We start from the raw sequence: 15033 nt of genomic DNA, 5'->3' as shown, positions 1-15033 counted from the left end.
ACTGCGCCCAGCATCTCCCCAAGCGGGACACCTCTCGGAGTTTGCAGTTTGTGGAACAGAGAACCGCGGACACCACTTGGGCCCAAAACCTCCTCGAGGACCAACTCATCGCCCACTGGGAGATGGTCTAGTGTCCTGCGTATTTTCACTAAAGGAGAAACTTTAACAGGTACCTGGTACGCGTGTCTGCCTATCCCTGTATCCGTGTGAGCGTGTGTGCAACTGGGAACACAAAGCTGTCGATCGCATCAAGTTACTACACTGATTCACTATTCAGTTTTGCCTAGGAACTGTATAATCTCATGGTAGGATAATGTTCACAAATTTGTATTGTTAGCTTTCCCCTAACATTTGTGACACTGACCTAAACCCCCTCGACTCACGACAGCAGCGTTTCAGCATTCCCATATCCTTAGACCCACACGCTCGCTGCCTTCAGAAAGAACCCTTTGGGCTAGATTTCACCCCGGCGGTGGCGACACCCTAGTGCGGTGGTCACTCCCCTTCTCTTTTGTGCTCACCCTCACGCCCCAAACCAAGTTCATCCAAGTTCCTAGAATCCATAGTTAGGGAAGCGAGCTTCCAAAGCCCAGAAGATGCGGCGTTTGACACAGGCACAGTTAAGACTGTACACTGGTCGAGCACGTGGAGAGTGGGAAGAACTATAGCTGACTCCCTTTTAAAAAGGAGAGGCACTGTGCAAAAATTGATGAGTTTACTCTCAACACCACGTGAGGTAGAAGCACTTTACAAATGGAGAAAGCGAGTACAGGAATGTAGATGGAACAAGGGAACACAAAATACAATGCAAAGTCAGGAACAAAACTCCAGCTGCTTCATCGAAGCCCATTTTGATGAGACCAGTATTTGCCTTCAGAATACCCTTTAAGGTATTAAGGGCAACTGAGACCAGGCTTTGGAAATGAACACAAGGCTTTGTATCAAAGTATGGACAGGAACGGGACTTGCCATGTAGTCTAGTGGATGGAATACCTGGAGCGATGTACGTAAGTGCAAGTGACAGAGCAAAACCTTCATGGCTGGACGTATCGGCACCCTACAGTAAGCCTATCACCTTGTGTTTTCTCCTAAGGAATGTCATTCAGGCTAGCTAAGCTGAAGTGGCTTTATACCTTTTTCCTCATTCCAAATTCCCCACCTCCCTACCCTCTCCCAAATCATTCCCTTTTACAGCCTTTTCCAGATATTTTATCATTCAAGATCACAGCTAGTATTTGCTCATTATAACTCTGAAATAAGCAGTTTACTCCCACTCTATGACGAGCTCCCAGGTCACCCACCCAGAGTTCCAGGATGCCGAACAGCTATGTTTCTAATTAGTCAACATTCTTTCCATAAACCCATGCTAAGATACAGTCAAAAACAGTACTGCCACTTCAGATCCAGTTTACCCGTAGTTTTTCTTTGGGGGTTAAACCAAAATTTGTTGTGATACTGGAAGTGACAAATTCAAATCAGTCAACACTGCCGTGCCACTTAAGTGACGGGGCTAGAATCCTGAAGGCAGAGCCATACAAACTGGGGAAGAAAGTTCCTGCTGTAAACAGCTGTCTGTGCAGACAGGGCATTAGTCTTCAAGGAGAGTTGGGTGGGGTTTTTTATGCTTTTAATTCTTGTACTGGTTGAACAATCACTGCAGCCTTTTGTTACTCAGAAAAATAGTATGAATTAATGAAAATAAGCAATATTTTATTTCCATGCCAGATTTATGGTGTGTGTTACACTGGGGCTGGCTTGACTGATATTAAACAGATATGTCTGAAACACCAAGTAACATAAATTAGACATGCCATGGGACATGAACAGTTAATTTCTACTAAAATGTGGATAATTAAACCCACTTCTACGCCAATTCTTTTACACTTTTAATGGTGACAGTGACTAGTATTTTAGTAAGAGGGCAAAATTCAACAAAATGTACAAGGACAGCCATACAATTCACAGAATGTTCGCACAGCTTCCAATTCCACTGTGAAAATATACCCCCTCCAAAAGAGAAACAGGCACTTCATCTTTAAAAATGAAGCACTCTCTTGTTCTTCAGTCATCATCAACAGTTGGCTTGATTGTCACTCCTCTTCTGATTTGGCCCCAACCAATTAAACTGCAAAAAGAAAAGCCGTTCGTGTTACTTTGAACAGTAGTTAGAAACACCCAGGATAAATCAACATCCTTCTGTCAGTCTTGTGTTCTTCCCTCAATTCTCACCTGTTGAATTTTCTCCACCTCTCTCCCACCCAAAATAAGTTCTAAGGATGCTTTGTGGATACACAGAAGGAATAAAAGAAGGGAAAAAAAAGGACAGAGGGACAGAGAACATTTGTATGTCTGTAATCAGTTAAGGATGCATCCTTGAACAGTGAACTAAAAGTCTGAATGTTCCGCAACTTAGGTTGTACCGGTGGACTGTAAGTGTAGTCACAGCCTGATCTCTCTCACCTACGCCTGCAGTGCTGCATTACTTCCAACAGAAATGAAAATGTGAAACTTCTCATACAAGATGACAGTAAGATTACAAACAGAGCTGTAACTCTCAATCTACCCTATAAAAGGTAACGCAACTCTCAGTAAGTTCTACTATTTATAATCGGTAACATTAAGGCCCCTTTTATAGGGCACTGTTGCCTCAGAAAAATACGCCTGTAAAAAGAAATTAAGGTGATGTCCATTTCCACAGTCAGCAGGCAGTCCTTGTTATTGACACAACTGTTTTCAAAACATCTCCACTTTCTGGCATGGAGAAACACAAAAACCATGTGCGCATCTTAACTTGCTAAGAAGTAGAGCCTGTCTCTGGACACCAGAAAAGGCACTGAAGTATATTAGCCCAGCACTTCCCACTTTTTCGGGCCAAATACATAGGTTATAACTAGTTCACCTTTGAATTCACTATTCCTTGGAATCACTAGCGTATCCTGCTTGCTTGGCCAGTTGCTATTTAACCTCTATGCTCCTACACATTTACATTATGTTTTATACCTCTGGTTCATCTCTTGCTTTTGCATTTTCTTCCATCTTTCCTCAACTTTCTTTCCTTATGTTGTCCCTTTGTCCTTTTAGTACAGCACAGCAGGCAACTTTTTAGTAACAGGATCTTTACAGGGGGCTGCCACTACTTGTTCACCTCATAAACGAGACATGAGTGGGCTTTTCGGCAAAATTTGGTCATGTTTTTCCAGTGGGAAGTAATCTACAGAAACAACAAAACTCCCCATTAAAATTTACACAGGCTGTCAATCTATAGCTCCAGGAAAAAAAAGCAGCACTGTTCCCAGTGTAAGCCATTCCTCTTCTCCCTTCTGCTTTCCCCAAGTTAATTTGGGTCCTAGTCGCTCCTCCCCTGCCTCCTTCAAGAGATGTTTTATTTTCCTTGGCTTGTTTGGGTTTTGTTTGTTTTTTGTTTTGTTTCCCCATGGAATAATCTCTTCCCTAATTTGTCAGCTAGCTCTGAGACAGCAAGCACTGAAGTCTCATCGACGCTTGCTGATCTGAAACACACATCCATGGATATCTAAAGCTTGGTTCTTTCTCACACAGCAGAGCCTTCTTGTATGAATGGCTACATTCCCTTCTGCTTTCCCCTCATACTATAAAAACAGTGCAGGGCCAACAAATCTAAATACCTTTATGTTCTCGTGATATTCATGCAGTCTTATGGAAGACATGATAGGTAGAGTCTGCATAATCATCTAAAAAGTACAGCACACCAAGCTTAAAATGAATCATCAACCGATTCTGCTCATCACTTTCAGCCTCCAGGTGCTTCTGTGCAGTTGGCCATTTCATACTTGTAATTTGAATGGGTCCATCCAGTTGACACTTTTTTCTTTAAGTACGTAAAATACTCAAACCTTAGAACGTCCCTCCTCCACTCTCCTGCTACTACCTTCAAGGTTGCACTAGAAGTCCCATAGAGCCCTACAGGTTGAACATCACTGACTCAGGTGCACATAAAGACAGGCCTTGGCTTAGCATTACCAGAATTTCCAGCCTGCGCTGCCGAGATGGCCTGCTGTTAGCTCAACTACAGCATGGCTGTTTTGGTGAGAAACCCTGAACCTCAGATGTTTCCTTAAGTCACAGATAATCTACCTGCTATACTCCTGCTTTTAAAAAGAGTTTACAACTGAGATGACACCTTTATTGTGGGATACGTCAGTGTGTTAGGAGAATCCAGAGGGATTTTAAAAACAGGCATACACTTATCAAAAGGGAGCAAAATCAGATCAGTGGATTTTTATTGTTAACAGTGTAACAAGGTACTCTACCCATTTAGCAACAACTTACCGCCAGTGTTTCTCAACTCTTCGGCTCAGGGCGATTTTCTCTCCCACTTCTGTGCACACTGGGTTAGTTAGCACAATCTTCCCCAAATCAGCCTTTACTGCACTGACTCTGCCCCCCGTAGATAAGGATCCTATGTTTACCATTAAAACTTCATTCTTCGATAATTTTTGCACCTGAAGAAAAACATACAAAACTCTAAGCTGCAGTATTTAAAAAAAAAAAAAACACATACTGCTGACAACATTGGAGTTTTTTCTGTGAGCTATCTGCCCTCAAAAAAGATACAGCTGAGAAATGTAAAACCTATAAATATCCACTCCCCCTCCCCAAACCACACACAACAGCGGCAGCGGATGAAGTCTGTAAGTGAAAGGACAAATAGGTCAGTATTTTGTGCATGTAGTACTGCAGGGTCTTGGTAGGATATACTTTCTTGGGATTTCTCTACGTTTTCTGTAGAACACACTGAAGATTGCACATACTGTAGTAAAAGCACAACAGTCTTGGATAGTGGTACAAACGGCAATGTTATACCACTCTTTCTGATAATCTGGATATTCTCATTTCCCTTATTCCTAACATACATCAAAGTGATTCTGCAAAAAACAATTAATTTCACAGGATAAAGAGAGTGCTGAAGCCATTAACTTACTGTTGCTTAAGCGCTTTACAGACTTTAATGCTAACAGGGAAAACTGTGTTTTAGTTTGAGTGAAACAGACCATGGAACACAAGACTCTGCTGTGCATCAAGTTCAGTTGCTTTTCAACTACAGCATTTCAAAAATACTTAGCTTTAAAAAGTTCTCCAGAGCGAGAATCTACAAAAAGCATGTAGGTAGCAAGTAGATCAGTACATGTATAAAACTAATTATTGCACAAATGAATAGGCTGATGGCAAAGGAAGACAACTACCAGCATGCTCAGAAGAATACTTCCCATCAGAGCACAAATACTTTGTGCTACTTTAAACTACTTTGATATTAATTCCTACTCCTCTGAAAAGCATTCTTCTGTAATATTGAACAGGGAAGTTGTGTGACAGGCATGTAGGAACAGGGAGACAAAAATACTACATAATTAAAAAAATGTACATACTAACAAAATTTAGCACAAGAAGTCAGGAGAAAACCTGGGGTACAGACCTTCGCAGCCTTCTTGTCGCCTTCAGTGCGCACACCCAACAGTCGTCTCAGCAAGAAGTAGGAAATCTCTAGCTCTGTAAATATTTCTGGCAGTGCTCCAACTGCCCCAAGAACTTGGCCTACCATTCGGTCAGCTCGACACAAAGTTGGATCGATCTTCGTTCCAACACCTACAGCACAAGAAGGAAAGTGACAAGGAGGAACCCAGAGGTAGCTGTCACATTTACGTATGAAGGTCTTTGAAGGAGATCTAAAAAACAAACAACTGAGAACGTACTGGGAATTCCCTATTACCTAGCCGGCACATTCAGAACGTCAACAAGACTGAGAGCTCTGTCTAGGCAGACGAAGAAATACTCTGCTGTTAAAGCCAGTTCAGTTAACAACACAAGTTGATCTGCGCTGCCCAATGACATGCCAGAAAATGATTAATTTATTAGATCTCTCATCTTCACACACATGTTGTGTCTCCCTATATATATGGATTATTTGAACTGCTCAGAGCCTTTTTGTTTACCACACTGAAATTAACTGTTAAATGAAACCAAGTTGTTTCCAATAAGCATAACAAATCTTTTCATAAGGGAATATTCTTACCTATAAGGCCTCCTGGAGCAGCATATTGTAGATCATTGTGTTCAGCAAAGAGCGACACAATTTTGGAGAAGATTGGCTTGCACATAAGTTTTCCTTCGCTGTCCTTGGACACAATACCAGGCCGGACCTCAATTTCCTGACCCACCTAATTACAAGAGTGAAAAGAAGTGATTAACCGGTTGTTTCACAGGAACATAAATCTAACTGCTAGTCACAGGCAAGACCTACTTATCCCAAGATCTACTGTTTATACCAGTCCTTGGTTCTGGGCTACTACAGAACTTCTAGGACTTCTGTTGCGCTGTTTACTGCAAATCAAACAATACTGAAAGCTCTGTATCTTACAGCCAATGTAACCATTTATTTTCTCTTCAATACAATTCACAAAACTGCTTTAGCAAATGATATTTCATCAGCATTAATTCCTGTATCTAAAGTTTGATTTTTTTAAAATGACATTTCATTTAGAAATACAGAGAAAAATTGAGTTAATTCAATCAGTGTAAGTGATCAGCATCAATAAACTGCAAGATGAAGGAAATACGAGTTTTATAAATATTCAAATATGTACTTTGCTTTCTAGTCTAATAGAACAACTTTTAAAGTTTCCATCTACTGACAGTATCCCACAAGCAAAATCAGAAACTCAAAATACACAGAATAATTAAGTGAGGAAGTGGGACCCATGGGAACCCATACACACTTCAGAGGTGCCGTTAACAATCTTTTGCTCCCCTCTTCCCCCCCCACATAAGTCAGCAAGTAAAAGTGGTAGGACTGGAAAAAAAAATTAGGTCCCTCAGTTTTTGTAAGCAATGAAACCAGTATTCTTACTAGCAACGGTTCAAGACTATGGTAACAACAATACATATAAAAAAATTAAAAAATCAGTGGTTCTGGTATTTTAAAGCAGGAAAGTAAAAATGAGGCACAGACAGAAAGGATAGGTGCCACCCTCTGCATTCTAGTTTAAAAAACATTTGGTTATATAGATGCACTTTGTACTAAGCATGCAAAATCTCTACTCATTATTATCATGACAAATCTCCAGAAGAGGTTACCTTTAAAACACCCTTTAGAATACTGCCACCAGCTACACCTCCCTTAAGGTCATCAACTTCACAGCCAGGCTTGTTAACATCAAAAGATCTAATTACTGAAAAGAATAAACTTGGTTACAGTTCAAAATCATGTTTTTAAAGAATTACTGCCTTTCTTTAGCAACTTTGTCCTTAAAGTATACGCACATTTATAGGTATTATTACAAAAACGTAACTAAGGAATAACACTAAAATATGATGTTTTATTCCAAATGTTTAAGTATATAATAGGGTTTGTTCTCAAAGCCATTTAAGCTGCTTATATAAAGCTTTCTGCGTAGCAAAAGCATCAGCATCTGCAAAAAGACAGTAATGCGAAGGAGGTTTTTAAAGAGTTGATCAAAAGCCCTTGTTGTAATGTAGCCAATTTTTACGCATTTTGAACATGTTTTGTAGGTTTCCCATGTTTTGTATAGGGAAAAAGACAAACAAACAGATTCATTGTAGTAGAACTGAATTTCAAAACACAGCAGACAAAAACCAAGACCTTCAGGAGATAGAGCTCTAGCACAGAAAATCTAACCAGGCCACCTGTAAGATTTTCATGGAAATAACTTGATTTTCAAACTCAGTTTTTAAATTTGATTTAACAAAGTACTGACATTCACAGCAACTAAGGGAATGTTTTACAACAAATCTTTACTGCATTTTAGTGCTGTCATACACATAGAATATACACAACTCCCCCGCAATTACCTCAAACAGATTTAACTATAGCAATTAGCTATAAGCAAACAATACAGCGCTCCGAAAATATAAATTTTAAAATAAAAGCACACTAAATGCCACTTTCAAACCTACCTCTTCAGAGCATTCATCAACATGCTATTCCAAGCGCAGACGCAAGCAGTAAACAGTTGGCAGCAAGAGCCCAGACCTAAGCATTTACATACCTATAAGCCTCGGTTCAGATGTGAAGTCTCGCAAAGGGACAGGGATTTTCTTCACTATATACTCACAAACAACCTCAATGTTGTATTTCAGCTGTGCTGAGATTGGAATTATCGGAGCTCCTTCTGCAACTGTACCTAAACCAAAATCAAGTTCAACATCAAGCCTTAATACAGTAATTTCAGTGACACGACCAAGTGTTGTGTCGTAACTAAAAATACTAATGAATCTCAAGGCACATTTTATATGTGTTTCCCAAAGCGGTGAATATCAGAGCATTTATACTCCAACATTTCAGCTCAAACCAGCCAGACCTACTTCTCACAGCAGTCACGTTGCCTCTGGGTGGCTGCGTACTGAAAAGCTTTACAGTCGCTGTCTGAACACTGCGCACCATTATCTTTACTTCTTACGCGGTGATCAGAAACATTCTCAAGGTAGTTTCCTCAGAGACATCAAATATCTCAGTATGATACATCAGTATTAATTTTACAGTCAGATTTCACTCTGACGAACCAAAATTCCTATCAATGCAACAATCTGTGTTTTCTAGGTTTTGCAATACAAATACATATTTTAGAAAAATCATGCTTTTATGGAAGGATTTATTTTGTTATCAAGTCTTGTTAAATATTAATAATTATATCTGATTCATGTCCTAGCTCCAGGTCTCACAAAGAGCTCTAAATTTATACATCATGCCACTCTGACACAGCTGTTATGAACAGCCTGTGTAGGGCAACACTTCTGAACTGAGAGACCCAGTGGCTACTGTTGATGGTGACAATATCGCTCTGCAGCTTTTCACATACCCCAGCGAAAGCAGGTAAGCAAGGAAAACAGTGGAAGCTCCTGGGAAAGATGGAAATCAAAGCACCAGACTAAAGCTGAGCAGAACTTTACAGACAGAGTAGGATAACGCTGTCTGAACCGGACTTAGAGAGGGATGAAAAACCAACCTTCTGTGATTAAAGTAACTAACCTACAAGGTGCCCCTAACAAGTACCACTTCATTCTCTCCTGCACTGAAGTAAAACTGCAGTGCAATCTCTAGCAAAGAAACAATCCAAGAAGAGAGGAAACCACAAATTCAGTGAAAGCTACTAGACAAGAGCTACTGCTATTAGTTTTACATCAACAGCTCTGACCAACAGCCATAACACTGTTGTATGTAAGCAGTTTGAAACAGATAAGAAGCACAACCCCACAGGTCTATTTTTTTAGATTAACAGACTATGCCCTAAGTCAGCGAAGCTGTTCTATAAACACAGAGCAACCCACTATGCCCACGTCCCAACATAGTAGAATTTCCACCACTAACTGGATTTCTGCTGTTGAAAACTTACCTTGTACAAATGCAAGAATCTGTTCATACTGTTCTTTAGCCTGGCTCTCCTTCACCAAATCAATCTTATTCTGTAGAATCAAAATGTGTTTCAGTTTCATGATTTCTATAGCAGCTAGATGTTCTGAGGTCTGGGGTTGAGGGCATGACTCATTACCAGCTGAAAGAAGAAAAGTGACTGCAATATAGAAACTATAAAGACAGAAACTCCTACAATTACAAGATCTACTTTCCATTGCATCTTTAGAAGACAGTCAGCTCTCAGTAAGCTACATGTGAAGCACCCAAGTTAATAAGCACCTACACTTCCCCAGAAAGGGTGGCTTTCGCATCTGCACAATATATGACCGATGAGAAGTTGCCAAAGTGGTTACCCCATTCTACTTCCTCTCAATAGAAACACACATCTAAAATTTCCAAAGATACTGACAGCTAACCTGACTTATTCCATCTTCAGACATCCCAGTACTGACTGTAGCATAATGGACAATTCACTTTTCAGGAAAGATCTTAGAACTCTATCTTTTTTTCTTATCACCAAAGCCATAAAAATGCCAAGATCCCCAAACTCTGTAACACACAATAAATATATCAAGCATGTGAATAGGGCCATTATCAGCATGCTTTGGATGTCAGCCATCCAAGAAGCCAACTTTGGCCTGATGTGCCATTACGGTGGTTAATCTCAGTTGAAGTTGGGTTTATCACATTTTCTAGATCTGAACAGGCAGGAGTAATAACAGGTTATCAGCTAACTACGACTATTTAAACTACAGTATCTGAAGCTGTTCTTGCTTGTTGACAGGTAACATAATAGCTACTTAACCACTGCAGAGCACTAAGTTGTTCTACAGACATATAAAAATGAGCTTTACTCACTTCCCATTGTTTGCACATCAGATCACAAATCGTCTAAATCAAGTGTCCTGTACCTTGATTTTGTCCACATTAATCAGGGTTTACTGTTTGCACTGAGGTTTGTAGACTCTCCTGTATAGCTAAGGCTGTATATTTAAAGCAAACTGAAGCTTCAGAAAAAAATCAAAATGTAGCTGTAAGCTAATGTATCTCCATAAAATCATACAAATTTTACAGTACTATACCACTACAAGTCCTCATCTTATCTAACTCATCAATTGAGCCAGCTACCAGACTAATGAGCATGTATAGCTATGTTATAAAAACTAGCTTGTTTGGCTTCATTTTTGTTTTCATTGCTCACTTCGCTCCAGTAAATTTAAAACCCCATATAAAGCTGCTTCAAGCTATTAAAAAGACAAGAGTTCTGGTTTTGTGTAACAAACATTACCTATCAGCAGTAAAGCTGCATCCATTACTGCTGCACCGTTCAACATGGTAGCCATCAAAATGTCATGGCCGGGACAATCCACGAAAGAGACATGCCTGTTGTAGAAGGAATTAAAGAGACGTCCAAAAGCCGGTTATCAACAATTTATGCGAGTGGTTAGGCAGGCATAAAGGTTAAAAGCATTCTTAAAGTAGGTAAATAAACATTAGGACAGACATTGAGAAGTAATACCTTAAAAATACTGTAATAAGGACAAAGACTAATGAACAGCTACTGAACAGTTTTTCTGAGTTTGAAGATTCAATACCATACATGGTACTGCTTTAGTATTTCACAAATTTACCTGTACATTAGACTAAATTTAAATGCACCAGAATGAAAAAAGTCTAAAACAAAAAACCCAAACCAAAAAAACAACACAAGACTTCTTACCTCTTTAGAAAAAAAACCTCCCATTCTCAAATTGTAGTAAACTATGTGTCATGAATTACACTGTTACAACTACAGTTCACTTCAAAGATTTATTCACCAAGACGTTACAGCTCTTAGTGCCAACCTTACGGGTTTTTTTTTGTGCAGACCATAATAGTCGATTCACTATATTCTTGCCTGAACCTATCCAATGAAGAATCCTGGAAGCATGACACCAAGAATCAAGGGACTAATTTGCTGCTTTGCTGACAATGTTAAAAGCCTACTGTAAGCAAACAAGCAGTAAGATAAAGAATCCAGAGCTTTCAACCGAGAGTGTAACAATGGCCGCGACGCTGCCACACTCCAACAGAAGTTATTGTTAGAGCAAGCGCTCTAACTGGGAATCTGAGGAAAGGAAGGAAATGCGTGACTACAGCACCACGTGGATTTTATACATCAGCATGCACTAAGAATCTTGTCGTGCAACAGCCTTTGTGACTACTCTCATTTGAGAAATCACTGTAGACAATGAAATCAATGTAACAACTGTTGCAGTTGCTGTGCTTGCATAATGACCATGCCATGCTTTCTTAGAAATGAAGGAAATAAAGGACACCCAGTCTCCAGTTAGAGGCCTGATCTCACATTAAGCCTCAGGTTTTCATAATATTCATTTTAAGAACTTTGAAAACTTTTCTGCCTCCAGGAAGAAAACATTTAACAAAGGTCAGCCTCCAGAAAGGGATTTTAAAGATGTGTTCGTGAGGTCCACATTAGTTCCCATTCTAGCGGCTTTAAAACCCATTTATACTAATAGCAGGAAAATTTCACTTCAGAGTCCTGCAAGTACCCGAGGACAGGAGGCACAGTTGTGCTCTACTGTGGACTGTACATCACCACAAATAAATGCAGGGCAGCTTAGATGGTACCTTAGATGAGAGGTGCCCAGCATCTAAGCACACGTGCTCTGCCCTAACACCACATTCAGCTTGCAGCTCAACCCCAACTGTTTTCCGGTATGTAAAAGAAAGTAAAGGCAACCCAGTACCATACCATTCCTTTTACTGCAATTACCTGACTAGTTTAAAGTTCCCTTTGGTGCCAGGAATATCTGTAGGGAACTCATCTGGGGTGCTACTTCCACAGGATCGGTAACACTCTGGCCGGGAACAGCTTGGGTCATCCAGCTTGTAAATCTGTAATTAATTTTTGAAAATTGAGCTTAATTCATCAAGGGTTAATTACTTATGCCTGAAATATATTAGCGACATAGTTGCTAGATTTATCGTCACAACTCACCTTTGCATTGGCATAACCCAGCTTGATTGTGATATTTCTTTCCAGTTCATTTTTAAATCTGACAGTATGAACTCCAGATATAGCTTTGACTACCGTCGACTTTCCGTGGGCTACGTGGCCAATGGTACCTATGTTTCAAAAGCGAACGTTCGTCAGTAAACCATTGTTTATTTTACGCAATGTTCTATTGCGATCAACACATAATTACCCCAAACTCTGTAGCCAGTAAGTCCAGAGCTCCCATCAGAAGCACGTATGGGGTTTGGGTTTGTAATTGTTTTTGTTTAAAGAAACAAGATTCGACATCTGTCCCAAAGGACAGATCTTTGCATGTTCATGAAACTCATTCCAACACTTAGTTTTAAAGTAAAATAAACTTTGCTTTAGCAACTATTCCTCACTTCATTCAGTGTTCTTAAAGTAAAATTGGTGCTTTTTAAATTAAAAGGGTTTGACAAGTCTCTTTCCTGCACCTTGATAAAATTTATAATAAAACCACTATAACTATATTACTGCCTGGTTTAGTAAGGATTTCTCAAAAACGTACTCATATAGGTACCACATGCTACTACATGAGCACCAGAAAGTCACATTAATGCACCCCTCTTTTTTAGAAGTTCATTTTTACCTATATTAATTGTTGCTTGTCTGCTGATGACTTCTGGTGAAAGAGGCGTCAGCTTGGTAACATCCTGTATGAGGGAGATTTTAGAATTTATTCACCTTGTATCTATGTTTAGCGACTACTAAATGTATTTTCTTAAAAATTATCCAAATCTAGTCACAAAATCCAACCAAGCTCATTAAAATTATTCTAGATATGCATTCCAGTCTTTTAAGTATGTGAAATAAGACAAAAAGCAAATTCCTGACTGGAAACCACTTTATGTTGCACATCAAAGCAATGACTGTAAATCAGTATAGGCTGCAAGGCATTAAAGAAAAATGGAAGTAAACAAAACATCAAAAGAAGCTCTAATGCATGAAACACCCTTACCCACCCCTAAGCTTTAATTACACAAAACAGGCAAATTCAAATTAACTTTCCATGGGCTACATTGTGAATTGCACAGGTTTTAAAAATGTTTGCCAATAAACAGTTGTTTAATTGATATAAGGTTTTGTTACAGTCAGTATATAATTACAACTAACACTCCGGAGTCAGTAGCTCCAGAGATTATTAGTGCCATGAATTTTTTTTTTAATGGCTACTTTTTCCTCAAATACTGTTATTCTTACTTCAAGTACCAGAGGAAAAAAATCTGCTGTCCTAAGTAGAGTGTTCATGAACCTATGGGTGGCACCTGGCAAATCAAACCACTTACAAATGTCTCCCATACTGTTAAAAGGGTAACTGTGAAGAAGTTGTTTTGGTTTCTTTAAAGCTGTTTGGACAAATATGGAACGGACTTTTCAATGCTGAAATCCACCGAAATGTTCCTCTGTCCTACTGTTCTTGAAACTGTTCACACTTCATTTCCATCCTGCACTGAATTGATATGGATGAACTGAAGGACACCAAGTCCTCAGCACAGGACAGGATATAAATATTTTTCCAAGATACACACACTCTTTAATTGACATTAAATCATACATTGTTTACACTGTTACATGCAAGCTCTGTGCAGAACAATCAAACACATGTGTGTAAAAAAAGTAAGCTCAGTCATTCCATTCTCAGGTATTACATGAATAAAACGTTCACAGTCAACAAGTTTTGTCCACCTAACACAACCAATTAAGTTCATATTTCTTGTACAGCTAATTTAAAATGACTACACTCACTGAAGGCAACATGACCTGCAGGTGGCACCACCTAGCAGGGTGACCAGCACGTAAGCATGATGCAAATCCTGTCATCAAGACAAATGTTCCTGGTGCACACAATTACGCATGCATGCAATTTTTCTCCTCAAGACTGGTAGGAGGCTAAGTTGAGCTGTAAGGCCCGATCAACTGTAAGCATTCAAGGGCAAATTGGGAGAAGCACAGAACTGGCCTTAAAGGTAATTCCTACTGACTTCCCAACTAGGCCTATCTGTGCTTTTTCCAACTGGCAAATTCCATTGTCATGAATGAAAAGAAATAAACTTCTTGAAAACACTAACAAATAGCAGCATGTTTCTCTATAACACAAAAAGAATTCTTGTGCTCAGACCTCAAGATTATCAAACACTGTTACAGTAAAGACAAATAAGCCCTTCTAGTTTGCCAAAAAACAGGGAGGCAGCAATAGGACTTTCAGCTGTTTTTTCCTGCATATGTGTGATAACTAAGCCAGCCCAGGTGAGACATTTGATAGGCAAGGCTACCACAGCAAGAGACCACTGCAACTGACTTTCCTGGCAGCCCAGCCAAGACAGGGCTGGCAGACAGCCCTTCTCACCCGCTGGGGAAACAAAGAAAACATCAATTTATGGTTCTGCTTCGGAAAAGGAAGAGCCTTTAACACCACTAAGCAGGACAGCCCTTACGAGGAAGACCTACTCGTCCCCAGCACTGACACACAAAGGCTTCCCTGGCAAAGCCGGCACGCCAACCCGTCGGGCCTCGGACCCATCTCACCGGCACACGAAGCGTCTCATTCAGCCTTTCCAACCCCCTTCGACCAGCCTAACCTGCTCCC

The 15033-nt window shown here is 39.8% G+C and overlaps 1 protein-coding gene across 1 annotated transcript; it reads right to left on the bottom strand.

The window, feature by feature from the left end:
* Nucleotides 1–1689: 1689 nt before the first annotated feature.
* Nucleotides 1690–13099, bottom strand: EIF2S3 (eukaryotic translation initiation factor 2, subunit 3 gamma, 52kDa; the record flags this gene model as incomplete). Its single annotated transcript, XM_010153064.1, has 11 exons — nt 1690–2125; nt 4309–4481; nt 5453–5622; nt 6050–6194; nt 7111–7205; nt 8043–8177; nt 9387–9545; nt 10695–10789; nt 12183–12304; nt 12408–12535; nt 13036–13099. Coding segments are annotated over 11 exons (1350 nt in total), but the record flags the coding sequence as incomplete, so codon positions are not given.
* Between the last annotated feature and the right edge of the window lie 1934 nt (nt 13100–15033).

The sequence above is a fragment of the Eurypyga helias genome, unplaced genomic scaffold, assembly GCF_000690775.1.
Source record: "Eurypyga helias isolate BGI_N326 unplaced genomic scaffold, ASM69077v1 scaffold9556, whole genome shotgun sequence".
Lineage (NCBI taxonomy): Eukaryota > Metazoa > Chordata > Aves > Eurypygiformes > Eurypygidae > Eurypyga > Eurypyga helias.
Note: the sequence above shows the minus strand (reverse complement) of the source record. Positions and strands in the feature narration are given on the sequence as shown.